This window comes from Simochromis diagramma, unplaced genomic scaffold, assembly GCF_900408965.1.
Source record: "Simochromis diagramma unplaced genomic scaffold, fSimDia1.1 OVJJ01000602.1, whole genome shotgun sequence".
NCBI lineage: Eukaryota > Metazoa > Chordata > Actinopteri > Cichliformes > Cichlidae > Simochromis > Simochromis diagramma.
The window spans coordinates 1,062,728-1,084,268 of record NW_024387040.1 but is presented as its reverse complement, the minus strand read 5'-3'; the positions used below and the strand labels follow the sequence as shown (position 1 = coordinate 1,084,268).

Here is a 21,541-nt window from a genome sequence, read left to right as displayed (position 1 = left end):
GCGCATGCGTGAAACGAATTTCTGTCTGCCGCTTATTTAGTTTCCAGCTCTTTCAAAAGTCGCGGCAAAATGTCGAGGAAAAGCACCGAGTTTTTTAAATGGACTAACAATGAGGTGGAGTTGTTGCTGCGAGTAACACAAAAAGTACAAAGTTGCAAAAGCGAGTGAGAGTTAAAGAATTTGAAGAAAAGCTATCTGGAGCATGTACAGACTGATATTAATCTTTAATAGGGCTGTCAAAATTGAGAGCAAACAAAACAACTGCTGTATAATGCCCTCCGCTATCTTAGTTTAATTGGTCACATGACTGCATCATATGACTAATATGCGTCATCGTTTTAGAAAGTGTTTTTGCTGTCCACACTGCGACGCGAAAGCACCGTTTTCAAATGTATGCATTTTCGAGAGCATTTTGAAAACGCTGCATTTTCCATGAGTGAAAACGCCGTCTCAGTGTGGACGGGAGGCTAAAACGGAGAGAAAACGATGCACTTTTAAACGAAAACGCATTAGTGTGGACGTAGCCTTAATGAGGTCAGAAGGCCCAGGATGTAAGTGGGGATCTCAAAACTGGATTATAGATGGCAGACAGTTGGTCGTTCACAGTGGATATAGATGTCTTCTTTCACTCCTCTTTCAAACCATCTTTCTTCTCTGTCCAAAATGTCAACATTGGCATCCTTGCAGGAGTGACCCTTGTCCTTAAGATGCAGATGAACAGCTGAGTCTTATCCAGTGGAGGTGGCTCTTCTACAGGGAGTGCAGAATTATTAGGCAAATGAGTATTTTGTCCACATCATCCTCTTCATGCATGTTGTCTTACTCCAAGCTGTATAGGCTCGAAAGCCTACTACCAATTAAGCATATTAGGTGATGTGCATCTCTGTAATGAGAAGGGGTGTGGTCTAATGACATCAAAACCCTATATCAGGTGTGCATAATTATTAGGCAACGTCCTTTCCTTTGGCAAAATGGGTCAAAAGAAGGACTTGACAGAAAGGCTGAAAGACGACCACCACTGAACAAGACACACAAGCTGAAACGTCAAGACTGGGCCAAGAAATATCTCAAGACTGGTTTTTCTAAGGTTTTATGGACTGATGAAATGAGAGTGAGTCTTGATGGGCCAGATGGATGGGCCCGTGGCTGGATTGGTAAAGGGCAGAGAGCTCCAGTCCGACTCAGACGCCAGCAAGGTGGAGGTGGAGTACTGGTTTGGGCTGGTATCATCAAAGATGAGCTTGTGGGGCCTTTTCGGGTTGAGGATGGAGTCAAGCTCAACTCCCAGTCCTACTGCCAGTTCCTGGAAGACACCTTCTTCAAGCAGTGGTACAGGAAGAAGTCTGCATCCTTCAAGAAAAACATGATTTTCATGCAGGACAATGCTCCATCACACGCGTCCAAGTACTCCACAGCGTGGCTGGCAAGAAAGGGTATAAAAGAAGAAAAACTAATGACATGGACCTCCTTGTTCACCTGATCTGAACCCCATTGAGAACCTGTGGTCCATCATCAAATGTGAGATTTACAAGGAGGGAAAACAGTACACCTCTCTGAACAGTGTCTGGGAGGCTGTGGTTGCTGCTGCACGCAATGTTGATGGTGAACAGATCAAAACACTGACAGAATCCATGGATGGCAGGCTTTTGAGTGTCCTTGCAAAGAAAGGTGGCTATATTGGTCGCTGATTTGTTTTTGTTTTGTTTTTGAATGTCAGAAATGTATATTTGTGAATGTGGAGATGTTATATTGGTTTCACTGGTAAAAATAAATAATTGAAATGGGTATATATTTGTTTTTTGTTAAGTTGCCTAATAATTATGCACAGTAATAGTCACCTGCACACACAGATATCCCCCTAAAATAGCTAAAACTAAAAACAAACTAAAAACTACTTCCAAGAACATTCAGCTTTGATATTAATGAGTTTTTTGGGTTCATTGAGAACATGGTTGTTGTTCAATAATAAAATTATTCCTCAAAAATACAACTTGCCTAATAATTCTGCACTCCCTGTATGTTGTACTTCTCTATTTTTTTTTTACTTAAGTACCTGATCAGGCTGCACTAGATAATGTCTGTTACTGGAGCATAATAGCTCCACATTAAGATGGCAACATCCTCACCCCACTTCATTCTGGTCTTCAGTTACAATGAAACCATTTGAATATTGGCTTCTGTGTTTTTTCACTATATGTATTTACTGGTTGTTACAAAGCAGCTCAGTTACATGATAAATCAACACATCTACATACATTCAAAGCCACGAAATCTATAGTAGTTTCACACTCAATATCTGTGTTTGTAAAATGAGTACGACAGATCAAACTAGTGCTTTTAAAACATTTACGGTTTGGTGTTCTCTTTACTATTGACTTTACTATTATTATGTGTTGACCTGCAGAGAAAAAGAGGTGTTTTATTCAAGAAAAGATCTGGCCAAACACATAAATTTAACAAGAGGATGTGCAACAACCCCTTGTAACCGCTGCTGTCAAGGTTTATGTTTAAACAGTTATATAGACATAGTACAAAGATGATCCACATGGCAGGTGTCCCAGCAAAAAGCCTTGGCTGTTCAAAATAGAAAAGGAAATACGTTTTGCGAATGAAGATATATAGGCAAAGACCAGATCCACTAGAATGACTCACCCTGGTCAAAAGTTTTCTGGTCACAGTAAGAGCAGACACACAATTTAGTGCAGACTAAATTCAAAAATCAAATACCAAATTCAGCTTTTAAGGAGACCGTGCTCATTGCCACTGTGAAACACGATTTGGGCTTGATTCAATATCTCAGGGACCAGGCAGCTTGTTGTCATGGATTCAGTTATGAATTCTAGATCAAATATTTAAGTAATTTAAGATAATGCAAGGCCATCTGGAAGTCTAAGTTTCACTGAAATCTAATCTTCACACAAGGAAAGCACACTTGCAAACAGACCCAGAAATGACTCTAAAAGAAAAGCTATGGAATATTTAAAGCACCTTTAATGCACCTGCACAGTTTTCCAGCCACAGCTAATCAACAAAAAGAAGAAGAATGTGCTATTAAGTAAAATGACCTGTATTTGTATAGTGCTTTACTTAGTCCCTAAGGACTCCAAAGTGCTTTACACGTTCAGTCATCCACCCATTCACACACTGGCGATGGCAAGCTACATTGTAGCCACAGCCATCCTGGGCTGCACTGACAGAGGCGAGGCTGTCAGACACTGGCGCCACCGGGCCCTCTGACCACCACCAGCAGGCAACGGGTGAAGTGTCTTGCCCAAGGACACAACGACCGAGACTGTCCGAGCCGGGGCTCAAACCGGCAACCTTCCGATTACAAGACAAACTGCCAACTCTTGAGCCACGATCGCCCCAAGTACCCAAAGAGTTAGATGCAGATTTGATAGGCAAAGCCAGAAACTACAACAACTACAACTCAACTCAAAAAAACCTTTTGTGGAAGTCCTTCAAAGATTAAAGAGTGTGAACGCCACCAGTTACATACACTTGTGCAAGGTAACAGGTCACACATTTTCTGTAACTATATAGCACTTTATAGAGGATGTACTATGTGGGCTCAGACAACTGGTGAAGGAGCGAGACGAAAAACAAACAAAACAAATATTAAAGAGTGGTGACACCAGTTTAAATATCATTCTTTTAAATCTGAAATGTCAGAAACGAAATGAGACAATACCTTGGTATAGTTTGAACTTCTTCAAGTTCATCTATCATAGTGCCATAATAAAGAGATCACTAGTCTAGGGGATGAGATCTTTCAAATATTGCACTGATGAGAAAAAGAGAAAAGAAAGGGAAAGACACAAGAACTCAATTAAAACTTCACGTTCACGGCTCCCTGCTTCCAAGAGAAGGTCAAGTCATTTTCACCCTCTTTGAATGCTAATGGGCAAACAAGCACACGATGGAAATGGCGCTTAACGGAGAACTATTCTCTGTCAAGTTGATATAAAACAACATAACAGTGAAAACACTTCACCTTGACTAATGTTTAAGCAGCAAAGACAGGCGGCAGGTGGGTGAGAAAGAGGGAGGGTGAATTATTTACTGCTTTAACACCGGCTTTAGCCTTGAATATGTCGACTTCTACAGAGATTTGCATCATGTTCTTTTATATGATGCCTCGTCATGAGTGGAAGAGACGACACTTAGCAATGCAACATGAATGTTTTATTGAGAGCTTTTATAATATTAGGTTTTTAGCCTGCATACATATATAATACGAAGGTAGATGCTTAAGCAAGCAATGATATGTGATCACTCACAGGCACGGCGCTCTTTCTCTAGTCTGAACTTTCTCTCCTGACAACTGTCTCACAGACAGAAGTTTAGTTAACTAAAGTTTGCCTTTTCCTCCTTGAGACACGTTTTCATAAGCCCGTCACACTCCCTCATCCTTCAGCCAGTCAGCATCTAATGATGGACTCACAACTATACAATATTTTGGCTTTGCAATTATAAATGACACATTTTCTGATTGGTGTTGCTTGCGGTTTTTCATGATGTTCAAGAGGTCATCAGGAAGGAAGCGCTAACTAACGATTTCCAGGAAAATAAAGCAAATGTTACTCTTCACATTTCAGTTTCTTCTGGGTACACTGCCAACATCATTCCATATTTACCTTGCCATGTTTACAGCTGTGCGCAGCTGAGTGAAAAAAGAAGCTCTTAAAGGCTAGACCATAAAAAAGAAGTTTCCCACATTTTTGTAGTTTATGAAATACTAAGATGATCAGACCAGACTGTCATTTTTATAAGTATACGGTTATCTCCTATATACTTTGCTTAATAGCATTTGTATGTCTGCTATTTAAAGGCCTTTGCACATGGATGGGTTCAAGTATGTGTGTATGTGTGTAGTTTGTGTGTAACTCTCTGCATTTGTGTTAATGGCTCATGTGCACATGTGCCTGTTAATCTAATGGTAATGAAGCATGACGTATTGCACCATTCTGCAACACACCTCTTCTTAGATATAATTTAGTGAGACAACAGTGAGGTCAGAATTTCTTCAGCAGAAAAAAAAGCATTTTATTAAATAATATTTTGATAGATTAGATTTAAACAAACTTGTTTGTTTTAACCAGTTTCATAGGGAAGCTGGTAACATAATATATGTACATGTGCATCACAAACGGTAAAACCCTTTGCATGACTGCATGGGCTTCAGAAAACACTAAAGTGAAAGAAAAGGTTTTCTATTATGTGTGTGTGTGTGTGTGTGTGTGTGTGTGTGTGTGTGTGTGTCTGCTTAAATTTAACCAGTAATCTCTACTATTTAGTGAGTCCATTACAAGTTTACAGTTCATCCTATCTGATGTCACTCCTCATTAATTTAGCCTAACTCATTAGCCTGCATCATTAAATAATTACCTACTGAGCAAAAAGACACAGAACTTGATTAAGCATCCCATTCAAAATGTTAGCTGCAGTGAAGTAACAGCGTAGTTTGTTTAGTGGCAGTGCCAAACAAGCACGACATTTGACTACTGCAGCTCAAAATATTTGGAAAAACTCATTGTTTGCTGGTTCTAGTGACGGCAACATTTCCATTAAATGGTAAAGTTCAGTCAGTTCTCTCTTCCTTCCAGTAAACAGTTTTTTGTGGGGAGAATCACGCAGAGAAGTTTTGACATATTAATATGATTTCTGGGAATCAAATTTAGAAAAACAAATAAAGAAAAAAAGATTGACTGTCAAAATAGTAAAAGCAGAGAAAGGCATGCATACATTTTTAATTTTTATCAAATTCCAACAAAAACAAGGGAATGAATAAACTGAAAAAGAAAACAATGAATTACGTTCATGACAGTTAATTAAAGGGGATCAAATTGAAGATGTACCAAGCACACCCAATTAACCGTAGATCCCAGATCCCAGAAATCCTTCAAAATCCAAAGAAAACTGTGGCGTGGGTGTGGTCTCTGGCTGGCTGCAGAGGAGGGGTGATGCAACGAGCTCCCGGGGCGGCGCAGGGGCGGAGTGAACAGGTGTGCTGAGATGTGAATGTGATTGTGACTCTTTATATGTTCACAGTGACAGTCGGAGTGAAGGAGAGCGGCCGTGACAGCGGAGCGCGAGTGTCTGTGTCCCATTGTAAAACCACAGTAAGACCGAATATCAAAATAAAGAAGTGCTGTCACCACGCCCGTGTCTTGTACGTGTGTAAAGGGTCCAACTTCACAAAAACATTTAGGGTATTAGAGCAAAAGACTCGAGTATAATTAAATGTTTCTATTACAACTCAACAAGAAATATATAAGAAATTCATAAACTGTTAAGTTCCTGGTTTCTGCTGTTGGTGTCTAATAAAGGCATAAAAATACAACACATATTTCCACAGCCAACTGGGTAAAACAACTTACAGTTAACTTATGCACACTGTTTACTGGTCATCATGCAGTTTTTTAACACCCTGTCACACAGCTTTATCTTTAAAGCACTATAGGCAGTCGATTTTCTACAAAATTAAAATACAGGATTTGAATATAATATTGCTCTAGTTTGTCAGCGTATGCATATAGCCACCATTAAAAGTGTTGATTAGCTTATATACAACGCTAAACAATTCATTATTATTTTCTGAAAAAAGTAGCATCCATGTGTACGTGAGAAAAATTTCACTAACAAGCTTCCTGCTGTCTGCAGACGCTGGTTTGACAACTATTAAAATATTGCCAGTTGGACATGTTTTCCACCAATTGCACTGTTTTAAAAACACAAGGACACTTATACATTTTTAATTTGACATTGATTTTCTACTCCAGGGTGCAACAGCGTACCTCGGCAAACAATCTGATAGTCACTGATCTTAACACAAATCCCTTTTCTTTTCTTTTTCTAGTTGTTATAAAATTGGTGCAACATTCATGGGATTTACATGGACACGAGTGAATCCGAAGACAGATGGTCTTCTAATGTTGCTCAAGGAACAAATGACTACTGAGTGACTTTGTCTCAAACAGCTGGTGTGTGGTGGCTCTGCATAAATGTCTGGCCATGTGTGTATGTGTGTCATTGAGGGCACAGGCAGCAGAGGGTTCATCACCAGATGGAACACATGCAAACAAACCTATTAATACCCATGAAATAAATATGGAAACAAACTCTTTCGTGACCACGCATTTAATTCTCGATCAACCAAAAATCAGTCCTTTCCTCTACGCACATCTGTGGGTGTCTGAATGGAAACGAGCTAAAAGCATTCATGAATAGAACAAAAACATGCAAACGCATACAAAGGGTGTGTGTAAGGCACCAGGTAGTTGTTTTCTTTTCTTGCTTGGCTACAAACCAGCAACCTGCAGGGAGTTAAACAGCCTCTGAACGGAGGAGAAGACCTTGTGTCTGGCTTGATAACACCGTAACAAGATGGAAAACAGTGCTGGGCTGTGAAGGATTTGCCATAGTGGACAGTCTGATTGATTACAACATGCATACTTTTTCACACACTGATTGCCAAAAATAATAATTGCAAAAAGAGCTTTAAAATAGTGTGTAAAATTCTGGTGTAGGCGACTAAGAATCCTCTCAGCTAGTCTGATTGCACACGCGGCGTCATGCATGGAGCCAAAAACAAATATGCAGAAATGCACACATTCATGCACACCAGAAATACAGCTGTGTGTGTTTTTTTTTTCTTTATAGTGGAAACAAATTAGCATTTACATACACATACACACTTGAGCATATACTGTACATGCAACACCAATAAGTACACATAGAAATATGGACTCTCATGCGCCTACACAGCCACACAAACACACACATCAAGGAGATAATAAGAGGGGTGAGAGGTCTGAAATTGAGCTGCAGGTACACTGGGACCTGAACACTGTGGTCTTATGTCACTTTAACCCTCTGAAAAGATGGTGAGATAGAAAGCTGCCCCGGAGAGAAGCAGAAACACCTTCACTGCTATGTGTTAGTGTCTCTCTCTTATTGTTCTCCATGTCTAAATTCTCTCAGTTCAAATTTTTCCAACTTTTTCCTTTTCTGCCCTCTCGTACTCCCTCTCCTTTAGCACCTTTTACAATTTGATCTGTAACTTTACAATGTGGAACAGCACAGTGACAGCATCATTTGTCTTCTTCCCCCGCATCTTTAGGTACCTACACACACATGCGCTCAAGTTCTATAAATGGTTTAGTGAGTTAGTGAGGAAAAATTGCTGAAAATCTACGTCATGTCATCAAAGTTTTAAGGAAATCTATCTCTATTGTGGCAAACAAACAGCTAAAAGAACAAACCAAGAACCAGAAAGGATCTGAGTCTTGTGTTGGACAAATCCAAAAACCCACACAAACATATTTCTCTGTAGAACCAAGTTCCTACAATTAACTATAGGAACAAACATAGAAAGATGTTGAAGATGAAAATGTGTTTGTCTGTGTTTTGGATGAGCTCATGTTTTAGATTCACCACTGTTTTTACTCAGACATTCCTAAATAGTCAACCGTAGGTGAATAGCGTGCTTAGCATGAAATGAAAACTCCTCAGCTCATTTGGCCTTAAAAGAAGCATTTAAAAAAGTCAATTAATACGTCTAATTTAAGTATTGCTCCCAGGATACATAGCCCATTTAGGATATAAAACTAGTCTGTGGTGCACTGTATAACTGCAAATGATACCAAAATTGACAAATATTACACAGAAGAATAACTTCATGATCACACTTAGGTACCATATAGTCTTTACCCATACAAGGACAGCTATACACACCCATATTATTTAGGTTTCCTATTAAATATATTATATATTTGTTTTTTGTACTGCAGCTGTAAGAACCTAATCGGTGGATAAAAAAAGGTGGATATGCATACTAGTTAACATTAATATTAATAACATTTAGCCATGCAACATCACCTCTCTGGTGGTGAAAGTGGGCCGAGCTAGTGCTTGAGGTTGATAGATAAGGGTTAGATAAAGCTGGGGTCAACTCAATGGATAATTTGTATTCCTGAGAGCAGCCTGGCTCTTTTCCAGTCTGGAGTTGCTCCACTGTCCCCAGCGAGGAAATGGAGCAATGGTACAGAAAGTTGGAGGGTGTGTTAACAGAACACACTGAGGATTTCTGTTACTGGACATTTGTGCAATTCCCAGTTTGTCCATACGGAATACCATGAATATAGATGAGGTTGTTTGTAAGTGCACTTGGCTAGGCCACCCTACATCATTTTGCAATCATGTACATATGTCATAGACACGAGCCGAGCTATCAAAGGACGACCATAAATGATCAGGCCTGGCATACCTATACATTTAGTGAGGCTGTACTGGAAGTGTCTGGCCCCCACTTCTTGTGGGAGATCATCAATTTGTACCTCAGTCAGAACTTCAACAGCAATCGACAACCCTGTCACCTCACAGCAAGAAAGTCCTTTTTTCTTGTGGTCTCTGGGCCCAGTGCCTGCATGAGGTACAACTAGGTACCACAGCTTTCTTCCACAGTCCAGATACTTGCATGTTAGGTTAAACGGTGATTCTAAATTGGCAATAGGTGTGAATGTATAGAAGGTAAAGTATTTAACTGTATGACTATACGGGAAAAAAAAGTGGCTTGAAGTGTTGAGAGTCTAAACTGGTAAGTGAGACTAGAAAAGCCATTCCAGTCCATTCCAAAGGAGGAGGGGACCTTGAGTGTGAATGGTTCCACACTTCCTTTATTGAGGTTGGTGTGTAAAGCTGTGGCAATGATGTGGTTGGAGGATCTTTTCTAGCTTGGTTACCTAATGCATTTTTAAATACATCCAATAGCTGCAATAGTGGAAGATAACCATTTGAAATAGCTCAAGAATCTCCAAAACTGGTGGGGTGAGGGTTTAATCCACTGGTGGTTCATTGAGCACATAAATGGTAAATGGCCTGTATTTGTATAGCGCTTTTACTAGTCCCCCCTAGGGACCCCAAAGCGCTTTACACACCCAGTCAGCCACCCATTCATTCATACACTGGTGGAGGCAGCTACAGTTGTAGCCACAGCTGCACTGGGGCAGACTGACAGAAGCGAGGCTGCCATATCGCGCCATCGGCCCTTCTGGCCAACACCAGTAGGCGGTAGGTGAAGTGTCTTGCCCAAGGACACAACGACCGAGACTGTCCGAGCCGGGGCTCGAACCGGCAACCTTCCGAACTCGAACTCCCAACTCTTGAGCAACGATCGCCCACATAGCTCAAGGAGAGCTGGCCAAGTGGAGACTTTTTTTTTCAAACATCTCAGGCCTCTGTGGGGTTGGTGTGAGAGTATGTACACAGATCAACAAATATGATCAGAAACAAATGACAAACTTTCTGTGCTAGCAGCACGCAAGTGATCAAATAGTTACACATCAAAATTTCAGTCTCATGACTAATTTTAAAGATCAGACCAGTATTGACTTTTTTCTTTAACACGTATTCAATATGAATACATATGTGGTCCAAAATAACAAATCTTCTACAGCATTTTACAGTGTTTTACTGTACTACTTACTACGATTACCTGCAGCTCTTTTTCATCATCAGCCTGACTTTTTACTCTTTCATGCCAGGTTAGCAGATCTAAGAAAAGAATTATGTGATCAAAAAATATTCACTATCATGTCTGCATGCCAGGCTCTTAACAGATGTTTAGATCAAATAGATCAGCAAGGAGCAAATTTCATGCGAGTTAACTTAATGCTTAACTCACCATATTAAATTAAGACTACAGTAACTGCTCTGACACAAGTAGAGCACAAAGTAGAGCATAAAGTGTAGGCTTTACTAACACGAGGATGGGCGTTAACGAGTACACACTGAAATATAATAGAAACCTATTTTCTCATACTGAGATGCACATAAACACAGTAATCATGAAAGCTGTAAGTTGTCCTCCGTGATTTCAAACTGCACAAAGAAACAATTTAGAGGCACAATGCACCAAAACGAAAGTCAACACACAAAGGATCCCAGCAAGTGGAGGAGTTGTTTCTATGGTGACCAACACAAATTGGTGCAAATGTGCTTCAGTGAATGAACGTGAAAGGGAGCAACAAAAAAGAACAAAATATGCATATACTCTTTGAAGTTGTGCCTATAATCGCACAGTATTGAAGATTAAGAAACTTTGATTTTTCGGCAAAAATATTTTCCATTTATTTGACATTTGTCAGTAGATGTATAAACACACACACACACACCTTGAGGTGACTGTTGTGAACTGGTGCAATACAAACAAAACCGAACAGAACTGAATAAAATGATAACGTGATATATAAAAGAAAAAGAAAACAACACCTGAGACAAGATTTTAAGTGCCTGTTGCTTACCTGAGACAGCCTGTAGCATTGCGCAGCACCTGGGATGTATGGATGTGGAGCTTGCGGTCATCATGGTGATTTGGGGAGGAGTCCCAGTTAGAGTGCGGTATGATGACACTATTGGTCAGAACGGCCAAGGCATCCTGGATGATTGGCATCTTCAGTGCATCACATGATGACAGGTTCCAAAGCACACCTGCATATGAATGTGTTCAGAAAATAAGAAACATTATCCTATTTATGTTTAGACAGTTCTGTAAGTAACTTTTTCAAAGTAGCTACTATAACTATTATATCTTTAGTTTCTGTCTGCACGTTTCTGTATGTAACTGATCGGGTCAGTTACTGGCTCACCAATATTCTCAGCATTTACATTTGTTCTTTCTCAGTGCTTCTCTTTTCATTCTCCATTTTCCTCTCATTCTAATTGGCTGAGGCATGAGGGTGCCTACCGCGAGTCTCCTTAAGTCTTAGGTTTTAGTCCAGTTAAAGGGGAACTGTTCTCTGAACTTTAGACATTAGAGGTGTGTGTTAGAAACACAAATGTTAAATGCAGATGAATCAGACATAAACTAGTCTTTAACCTACTAAACTCCCCAGTACAATGTCTGTGTGATGTCTGATTGAGCCAATCTGCCACTAAGTGAAAACAGTGTTGGTAATAGTTCAGTGAATTCACAGCCAGCAAGTGCATGCACCACACAGGCAGCACCGTTGCCTAAACCAAGCAGAACCCTTCTTGTAGCAAGAATGAATCTTAAGCAGACTACCTCCTGCTGTGTGCTACATGTGATTGCAAGCTTTGGATAATGTCCTGACCTAAATCTTCCACCATTATCCATATTTCATGTATGGTACACACATTGCACCAAAATTTCTTTTGTATAATCTTTTACATTGGTATGATCTAAGCAGCCTACTGTCAAAGATGCTGTTTGCTTATCATCATCATCATCATCATCATCATCATCATCATAATGAGGGATTGTGGAAACTGTCATTGCCAATGTAGACTTACACTGACTAGATAATAGTATGACACTAATATATAAACCACCAAGAATGCTGATTGTTGATTTAGTTTTCTGCAAAGTTTTATCGACTAAATTACATTTACAAACTTTATAAATAAAACCTCATACTTTCATAAATCAAATACATTTTTAGAGCTAAAAATATTTATCCAACCGTTTCATTTTCATCAAATGAAGTTTTAAGCTCTTCTATAAAAAAAACAAAACAAAAACGATTAACAATTATTTGATCTTACATACCTCATTAACTGCTGTGCTACAACTCTCTCCAAAACCTAATAAAAATGTGCTTGGTTCCATTCACTGTTCAGAAATGTACATGGGAAATACATTTGGCTACATTTTGGGAGTCAGGGCAGCAAATTACTTTAAGAAATAAAAACAGCCTAAAACTGTTTTTTAACCTTGAGCAGAATGACACTGATCTCAGACACACCTTTTCAGAGCATGCGAGGACATATTTCAGGACTGGAAATGCTAACAATAGCACCTCCCTATATTTATCACTTTTGAGTAAGCCACCCACACTTTTATTTTTGAATCTGACTCTTAACTGTGAGAAAGCTCCAACTGGCATTATTTATCACATGCTGTGTCGTACAAAACACACACAAACTTATTACCAAATTAATTTTACAGCAATGCGTAAACATAAAGCCAGCAAACACAGCTGCATGGTCATATAAATAACCTGGCTGAAAAACAAGTTTTTATGTTTTTATGTATCCATGATATACTAAATCGCCTACAAAGACACATGGATATACAACACACACAAACACACATACACACAAATACACTTCCTGTCAGATGGGATACCAGATGCCTTTTCACAGACCGGTGACAGCAGTAGCCCTGTTGGTCAGCTGTGACACACTCATACGTATCAGACACACACGTGTGCACATACAGCTACATTAGCACTGTCACATTCTAGATATGTTAGTTAGTTTCTGTGGCTTTCATTGAACTTTCTTACATAGCAAAAACAATAAGGTAAAAATATAGGAACCAGAGTGACAGGGATAAATAAAATAAGAAAATATAGATATATCAGTAGCACTGGTGGATTAAGGAGCTGAGAGACTGCCGAGAAATCGGAACAGATTGCAACAAGAGGAGACAACCTCCTTTAAAGCTACAAGAAGCTATAAAAAGCTGTGGTGCTATAGGTCATCATCTCTCGTGTATTTCGTGTCAGACTCCAGATGTTGCATGTCCCAATGACAGATGTCGTTCATTTGCACAGTTAGCAAACAATTAAAATATGGGCACAACTCACAATATGCTGCGCCCCACAGTTCATAGAAACTGTCAGTGAGCTTAAAGGTGTCCTGTTCATTCAGTAATTCTGAGTGCAAAATCCAAAGATAGAGACTGCATCTGTCTTCTTAAATGCTAGCAAGTGTGGAAAATCTCTGTAGTTAAACCTGGCCCTCACTTATTATGTGTTGGGGAGCAAACAATTAATTAATAAAGCATATTTAAAATAAATATACACAATAAAATCCCAAAGTATACAAAATTTGTTCAACTTCTTTCAAGCATGAGAACTGAAAGGAAAAATGCACTTTAAAAAATAAATATAAAGGTACTGAAAATAAAGATAATAAAGGGCTAGAAAAATAAACTGTCATCTGTGGACTAATATGAATAAAGCCTCACTTGACTGAAACATTTGTGGAGGCAATGGATGTTAAGTAGCAGCCAGCTTTGCATTGCCCAAAGCAATGCCAGTCTTGAAGCCTTACACTATACTCTACTACATAGAGTCATAATGTCAATCTCAGGGAAAGGGATTGGAAGAAAATGAGGCCAGAGAATAGACAAGGAAGGGTAGTGAGAAAGCAAATGCAGTGTTACTTAGCCAGTGGGTTAATTCTTAATTACAAATGCACAGCTGTTAAACCCAAATAATTAATATTTAATAATTTAGACTTAATAGACCACTGCAGAAAGCAAATGATTAGATGGAATATGCATAAGACTATATATAAGTTTATACAAGAAGAAAACTAAAAGTAGAGACGGGGAGATGTAATTGGGAATTTCAGAGAAGAGTTTGTGTGTGTGAGAGAGGGCAAGAGAGAATGAGAGGAAGCAAGCTTGAGAGGACAAGAGAAGGAGGGTGATAATAACACAATGACCTTGTATGCTGCTTGGCAGCAATCAAGAGCTTGTACTAAGGCATGTGAGTGTGAGTGTGGTAACATTTGCCTTCACTTTCACTAATCAGCCTCTTGTTTCACATCTCAACTTTCTGTCTTTCCACTTAATCCTGCTATTCACACAGGCTCTTCTCAAATCAAAGTAAAAAAAATAAAATAAAATAAGGCAATAAGCTCAAACATATGCAAGCATGCACACACTCTGTTGCCACCTCAGAGTGAAGACACACATTCAGCAAAACACTTGACTTATAAAGCTGAATGCTGTCAAACATCTTCTGTATTTCTCTCTGCTTCTTTTTCCCGCGTCGGTCTGTTTCTCATGTGGTAAGTGTTTTCAGTGTATGATTGCAATCAGGTTAAAACAGTGTTGTCTTTGATGAGCTGACAAGAAGCAGCACTCAGCAAGCCTTTCTTTATCTGCTCGGGCCAATACATCTAAACAAACACACATTGAGACACAATACATGCTCAGGAAGCGACACGTTGATTTTTGTGCAGGCGCGAATGGACAAAAACACTGATTAAAAGGAGACACGTAAAAGGATGCACTGATCAATTTTTTTCTGGGGCAAGGACATTGTACCGGCCACTGTCCAATATTCTGCAAATTTAAGGCTGACACACACACATCGACACACCAGCAACCACACTTATACAGACTCGTCTGCTCTAGAAACATAGATATGTAATGCTTCACTAAACTCAATGTCCTTATGGGTATAACATCAAGTGACCAACAGACAGTGACATCATACTTCAAGCTTGTGTGCCTGTGAGTGCCTGTGAGTGCCTGTGAGTGCATGTGTCTGTGCTTTTTTTCTTTTCTCTTTCCTTGTCCTTATACCCCATCCCTCTCTGACTAGTTCCCTTTAGACATTTGACAGACAGTTTCCTAGGAGCCTGGTGGTTTGGGGGAGAGAGGAGATGATTGCATGAATTCATGAATAAATGAGAATGTGACTTGTAAGGGAAGAATGAGACCTGTTAGGCCTCAAGTGGTGATGTTTTATTAAACAGCCTTCATTTGTGCAGCTCACTGAGAATTAGTTAGCTGCTGGGTCACAACCTGGTGATGAGCAATGCCAGAGATGACAAATTGCATGGCTGTTGTGTCTATAAAAATCTGTGAATGAGAAAAACGGTAAATAAATAAATAAAATAACATAAAATAAAATAGTGATTTGGGGTAACGTTTTCAGACAGCAAGCTAGCAATTGCTGACTTAACCCCAGCGTCATCGAACCTTCATTTCAGCGGTAGGTTTGCTGAAGACCTTTGGCAGCACAAGGTAAAATCATGTATTGTGGGTAAACTGCCGCTGCCAATACTGGAGATTTCATTACCACCAGAGAATTTCACAGTGAAAAGGCTGCATTGAAATTTCTTGAATAACAGCAGCATTTGGAGCTTGGGGATTTAGACGTTGACAATAGAAAATATTTTATGCCTTCAAGTAACAGGAAATGATGAACTGTATTTGTGAGTACAGCAGTATAATTCAACATTGTTGGGCTGTTTTTAACATAACCTTGCAACAGTGGAAAAGTCAGTCAGTCACTTCTGTACACATGCAGTTATTCTCTGCTGCATTTCTCATAGCTTTTATTCTCATTACCAAACTGACTTCTGGAAATGAGCGCTTGCGTATGTAGCGGAATATATGTAAGCATATTGTTTTCATGTTCAATGCAATTCACAGAAACATGCATTGTGATATGCGTCATAGCTGAGAGAAGCAACCATGTGCAGTTTTTTATAGAGAGGAAGCGGATTAGATGGTGACTAATGGAAGTACTGATTTGTCCAAATGGAAACTTTTTGGATACAGCTGTCTTCAGCAGTTGCTTCTCCCCTCAGCCATTTCAGAGGAGGCAGCAACAGAAACTGTAGTCATGGTCCACTGCATTCAAGGTGAGCCCATGAGTAAGGATAGCATCTCCTATTGACATCCGAAGCCTCTGCATCGACCAGACTTTGACTGACAGGCCCAGAAGCCTTGACTTCATCCTATCTACCTCACGCTCAGACCTAGGAAGCCAATAAAGCTTGTCTAAATTTAAACTTCAGAACCAACAGAGAGATAGGGTAAATAGTTAAAGGGAAGGTTTTCCAATCACCAAAAGTAACAAAAAAACAAAAATTTATGCCTGATTCTGAAGAGATTCTGTAATTACAAATTAGAGGGATGGATCAACATAGGCGTAATAAGAAAGCAGAATTGGTACAATACTGGCATTTTTTTGAGTTTGGCTTTTGACAGCCACGTCTACGGGTAGCATAGGGTGACACAATCCTAGATCAATCTCTCCTAGTGACAGTCATTGTTTACTTTCAAATTATTCGGCCGTCAAGTAGAATTAAAGGTTAGACTTTGAGTAGAATAAAATTTGACACAGCAAAGCATCCGAGAGCAGAGACACTAACATGTAGTTACAGAGCATTAGCATCATTAGCTCTTCCGTAACATGTTTTAACTGCAAATTTTTCAGCACTGATCTACCGAAAGAGTTGCTATAGAGTCACACAATTTCATCTGATAGCCGCTCAACCCAAATACAGTCCAACAACATTAGTTCTGTCCAACAGCACCTGGATTATAAGTCAGTGAATATGGTCCAGATATTACAAGAGTCTCAGCATTAATCCTCCCAGTTCACCATTTTTCGACACTTTCTCTCAAAATTGTCACCTGCCTTTAGCCCTTCATTTTTGTTCTTTGCGCTACAGACATACTTCATTTTTACATTTTTATTTTACAAAATTGAGGCTGAAAACATTTAACTACACAAGCTCTGTAACACAGCTTTTATTAAAAACTGCCTTAAACTGGTAGGATTGTGTCAATGGCCAGGACAGCATAAATCACCACTTACACAATTAACTAACTGTAGTCCTTCTCTGTATTTGTGACAAACAACATCAACCTAACTGAATTACAGAATAATTATGCAACACTTCTTAGACGTGAATTACAGCAACAGCAGGGTGTTACGCGAAGCAAATTAAGACAGACTTCAAAATATGGCTGTACTGTCGTGAAAGCATTTAAAATGTGGAGTTTAATGCCAAGTACCAGAGGAAACAGACAACAGGGGAGACTCATGCATGACACTGAATCACAGACAGGGAAGGGCAAAGACAGGAAGAGTCAGGAAACGGGGGAAGCAGAGATAGAATTTCACAGTGCATGTCTGTCTGTGTGAGATGACTATTTATAAAAGTCGGAGCTCAAAACATGATGCGGTATGACTCGCAGTGAATTTTATTCACTGGTTAATCTGCTTACAGACCACAGACATTCCTTCCCCGAGCTGTTTTCTGTATCTTAGTCTCTCCAGCACGTTTATCATCACAGACATGTATACCTTGGGATCATCAAAAAAAGAAGCCTTTTTGTAATGACATTCTTACTTCTTTATCTTGAATATAAACAAACCTTGTTTTTTAGTGCAGCAGAGATTGCCTGCCGCCACACAACCTGTTATGAGGATATCATTAACAGTGAAAAGGTTCCAGACTTCCTTCCTCCTTCTCTACCCTCCTCTAGCGAGCTGTTATCGATATCTCAGGGGTTTGTAAAAGGACAGAAAAAAACTGTGCACTTGCTTGCTAGCTGTCAGCCTTATGATCCACCAGGGCCTCTTCCCCCTCATAGAGCAGGTGACCTAGTGGGATGGATTTTTGAATGTGTGATTAAAGATGAGCTCTGTTGTGCTAAGTAACAACGGAGACAGAGGTCAAATTGAGCACGAGGGGGCCCTACTGACTTTAGTTTAGTATTCTGTGTGAATGCGCTTTATGGTTTTGGAAGGTTTTGTGTATTTTTGTGTTTGAGTGAATGGGTCTGCTTTATCTCTGAAACTGTTAAATCTACTTGTATGAGCTTGCACATGTCTCTGCTATCTCAGGACTAACCAGGTGTAACAAAGAGGCCAAATGTAGAAAAACAATGGTGAGACAAGTGCAGATACCCACAGTCCAGCTCAACATGAAACAAGTGTGGAATCACATAAAAATCCAGCGCACACACCGACAAAGGGAAAGAAAAGTGTGAAGCGAGCAGACACGAGATAACAAAAGATGCGAGTGAAGGACAACAGATGAAAGAAAGGTATTGGCTCTCTCATGTTTTATCACAGGAATCGATGTACAAGTTGCTGGTGAGAGCTGCTTATAGGAAATCCTTTAGGCTGCTAACATTCAGATCCCCACTTATGACATTTCACAGTTTGAGCAGCAAGATAATGTAATGTACCTTTTGTGCAGCTGATACCAAAAATATGAGAAAATTCAAAAATAGACATGGTCCTATGTAATCATGCATTACAGGACAGTATTTATAATACATATGTTCCCACATGAAGTGATCTAATCTAGTGTATTAACATAATGTATAAATCTTACTATAGTGCACTTAAACTCTGCCTGTCCATGAAATCATGAGTTCAGCAGACAAAAACAGCACACGGGTAAATCTCAGTAGTTCTGCATATTATATATTAGCATATTTTATTTCTGAAAGTGGAGAACTCAATCAAATTGTGTTGTGGCTGATGTGACTGCATCAAAAAATGTCCCTAGTTAAAGGTTTTAATTTGAATGAGGGATTACAAAAAAATACTGGCAGCTCCCGGTGCTGCCTCTCAGCCTCCTCGTAGACGCACGTATCATATTAATGTAAAAATCCTAGGTGATTTTTAGAAAAGTTGACCTCTGACCTTGAGGTCAAGGCCACTGGGATTTGAACTCATCTGAGGCTTTCAGTTTCTGTACCTATGGTATGGATTTAAAAATCCTACGTCGTCTCATGCTCAAGTTATCACATTCACAAACTTGGGTGTCCATGCTGGCAGGATGACAATACCCCATACCCCCTGTGTGGCATAGCTGCATAAGCATAATTCACAGACACTATGTTTCATCAATATTGCCAGTGTCATACTGGAAAATAACTAGCTGACCACTGAAATTCCATATATCCTAGATGTTTGCTTGTGTGTAAGCACACATCTATGTGTTTCTTTTTCTTTTAAGCAGCGAGGGGTGCAGTGTTGTGTTACTATTTGCTACTCCTCTAGTAGAATATTAAATTCTCAGTGGGAGGCATATTGGAAAAAAAGATTATATCAGCTCAAATGTGTATTATCTGTGTTATTATCTAACACCTTATGTGGGTGTTTAAATTTAATCTATACATTTTTTGCCTAAACATATTTGAATGTGTATTTGCATGAACGCTTGTATGCGTGCACGTTATTAAGTTTGTGCGTGTGGGTGTATGCGCCGCTGCAATGTGTGTTTCAACTGCACCAGCTAGTTTGTAGTGTTCATTCCCTCAAGGTTAAAACAAGATTGATTCCTGCTACAAGTGTGGGGCTTTAAATTCCACTTTAAGCAAGAATTTGAATGCAAGGTGGGCATATTCACCTTTTTATCATTGCAGACATGCAATAACAATTAATGCAAACAAAAAACAATAACCCCCCCCCCATAAACATGCACTGCATCACATCTTACACGTCTTAATAAAATATGTCAAAAGGGACACTTGACAAAACACTCCTAAGAATAAATAACATTCACAAAGATTGTTGGCATTCTTTGCAAGAGTCATACAAGTCATGGCTGCTGAGGACAACTGTGACTGAATGTTATCATTCAAGTGGAATGTGAAATAGTTGTGCACGTAAAGAAGATGAACAGCCTTGGTTTGGTGAATAGTAAAGTTTTCTGACGAACACTAATTCACTAAAACTTGACTGTATGAAGAACTACATTCACTAAGCCAAAATGGTTACAGGCGCTGTCATGGCCAACCGAGACCACTTAAGTCACTAGATATGAAGTAAAACCACAATTAGACGAACGAATGAAAGACACATACAATACCAATACCAAGAAAAGACAGAAAGAAAGTTTTATTTTTTTCCTTTTGCTGGCTGAAAGATTCTTTCCTAAAGCAGCTTTAGTGTAGGTGTGTGGTATGTAGAGCAGCTTGAAAGATCCTTGCATCCTCACATATCAAATTCTATCCACACATTCACATAAACATGGGAATTGCGCACACACACACACACAAACATATTCCATTAAAATCTCTCCCGAGGCCATAAACAGAGCCATGCTGGAAAATAACTGATATACTGTACATGCTAGGAGCTGAAGTAAAAATTTGTCACAGACAGCGTACCTGTGACTAGCTCTCTGATTTCCACATCTCCGGTCTTCCTCAGCAGGCGGACCAAGGCAGGAATCCCCCCGCAGTTCTTCAGGGTTACTTTGTTCTCATCATTGGCCTTGCCATACACCAGGTTTCTCAAGGCTCCGCAGGCGCTGCGATGGACCTCACTCATCCTGTGGTCCAGTAGATCAACGAGCAGCTGGATGCCTCCCTGTCTACGGATCTGAGTATCAAAGAAATCGAATCAATCAAATCTGTCGTAAATGAATAATATATATTAATAAAAATCAGCAGCAAGAAGTATTGTAGAGAATATTTTTTTCAATGCTGAAATTTTAATATCTTGTACTCCTGATGGCTCGTTATTTATCTGTGCAAGTAGCTACTTCGTACACAGTGTGTATAATGTGTGTTTGTGTGCGCATGTGTGTATACAGCCTCCAGTGTCTGTCAGTCCTGCCAATCAGATTAACAGCACAATGTGGGCTAATTAAAGATACTAATGACTGGGCTTTAACAAAAAATGACACTTAATTACACTGATTAGGGAAGAATAAGCTTGCTTGTGTGTGCCTGTATGTTATAGAATCTGCACGTTACCCGCCACGTTTTCTGTGTGGTTGCCCTCCCTTCTTAGGTTTTTGTTTCCTTTTATCACTTTTTTTTTTTTTGCATATGATAATTGATATGCATGAACAGTTCACTTATGAATTGGAAAACTAACGTTAAATTTTTATCTTAATGACTAAAAGATGAAAGGCAATCATGGCAGCCTCCACAGATTCAGTGACTAGTGGTTGTTTATCCTTTTTAAGAAGGCGTGTAACACACACATTCCAAAACCATGCATCTGTTACCTTG

The 21,541-nt window shown here is 39.4% G+C and overlaps 1 protein-coding gene across 3 annotated transcripts in view; it reads right to left on the bottom strand.

Moving 5' to 3' along the window:
• Positions 1 to 21,541, bottom strand: part of LOC120741273 (catenin delta-2-like) — a 134,729-nt gene that overhangs the window by 49,091 nt on the left and 64,097 nt on the right. For all 3 annotated transcript variants that reach the window (XM_040044057.1, XM_040044059.1, XM_040044058.1), the window contains exons 6-7: positions 20,690 to 20,903; positions 11,304 to 11,490 (exon numbers count right to left, since the gene is read on the bottom strand). In XM_040044057.1, the coding sequence (XP_039899991.1) occupies positions 11,304 to 11,490; positions 20,690 to 20,903 (401 nt within the window). The remainder of the gene's footprint in view (positions 1 to 11,303; positions 11,491 to 20,689; positions 20,904 to 21,541) is intronic.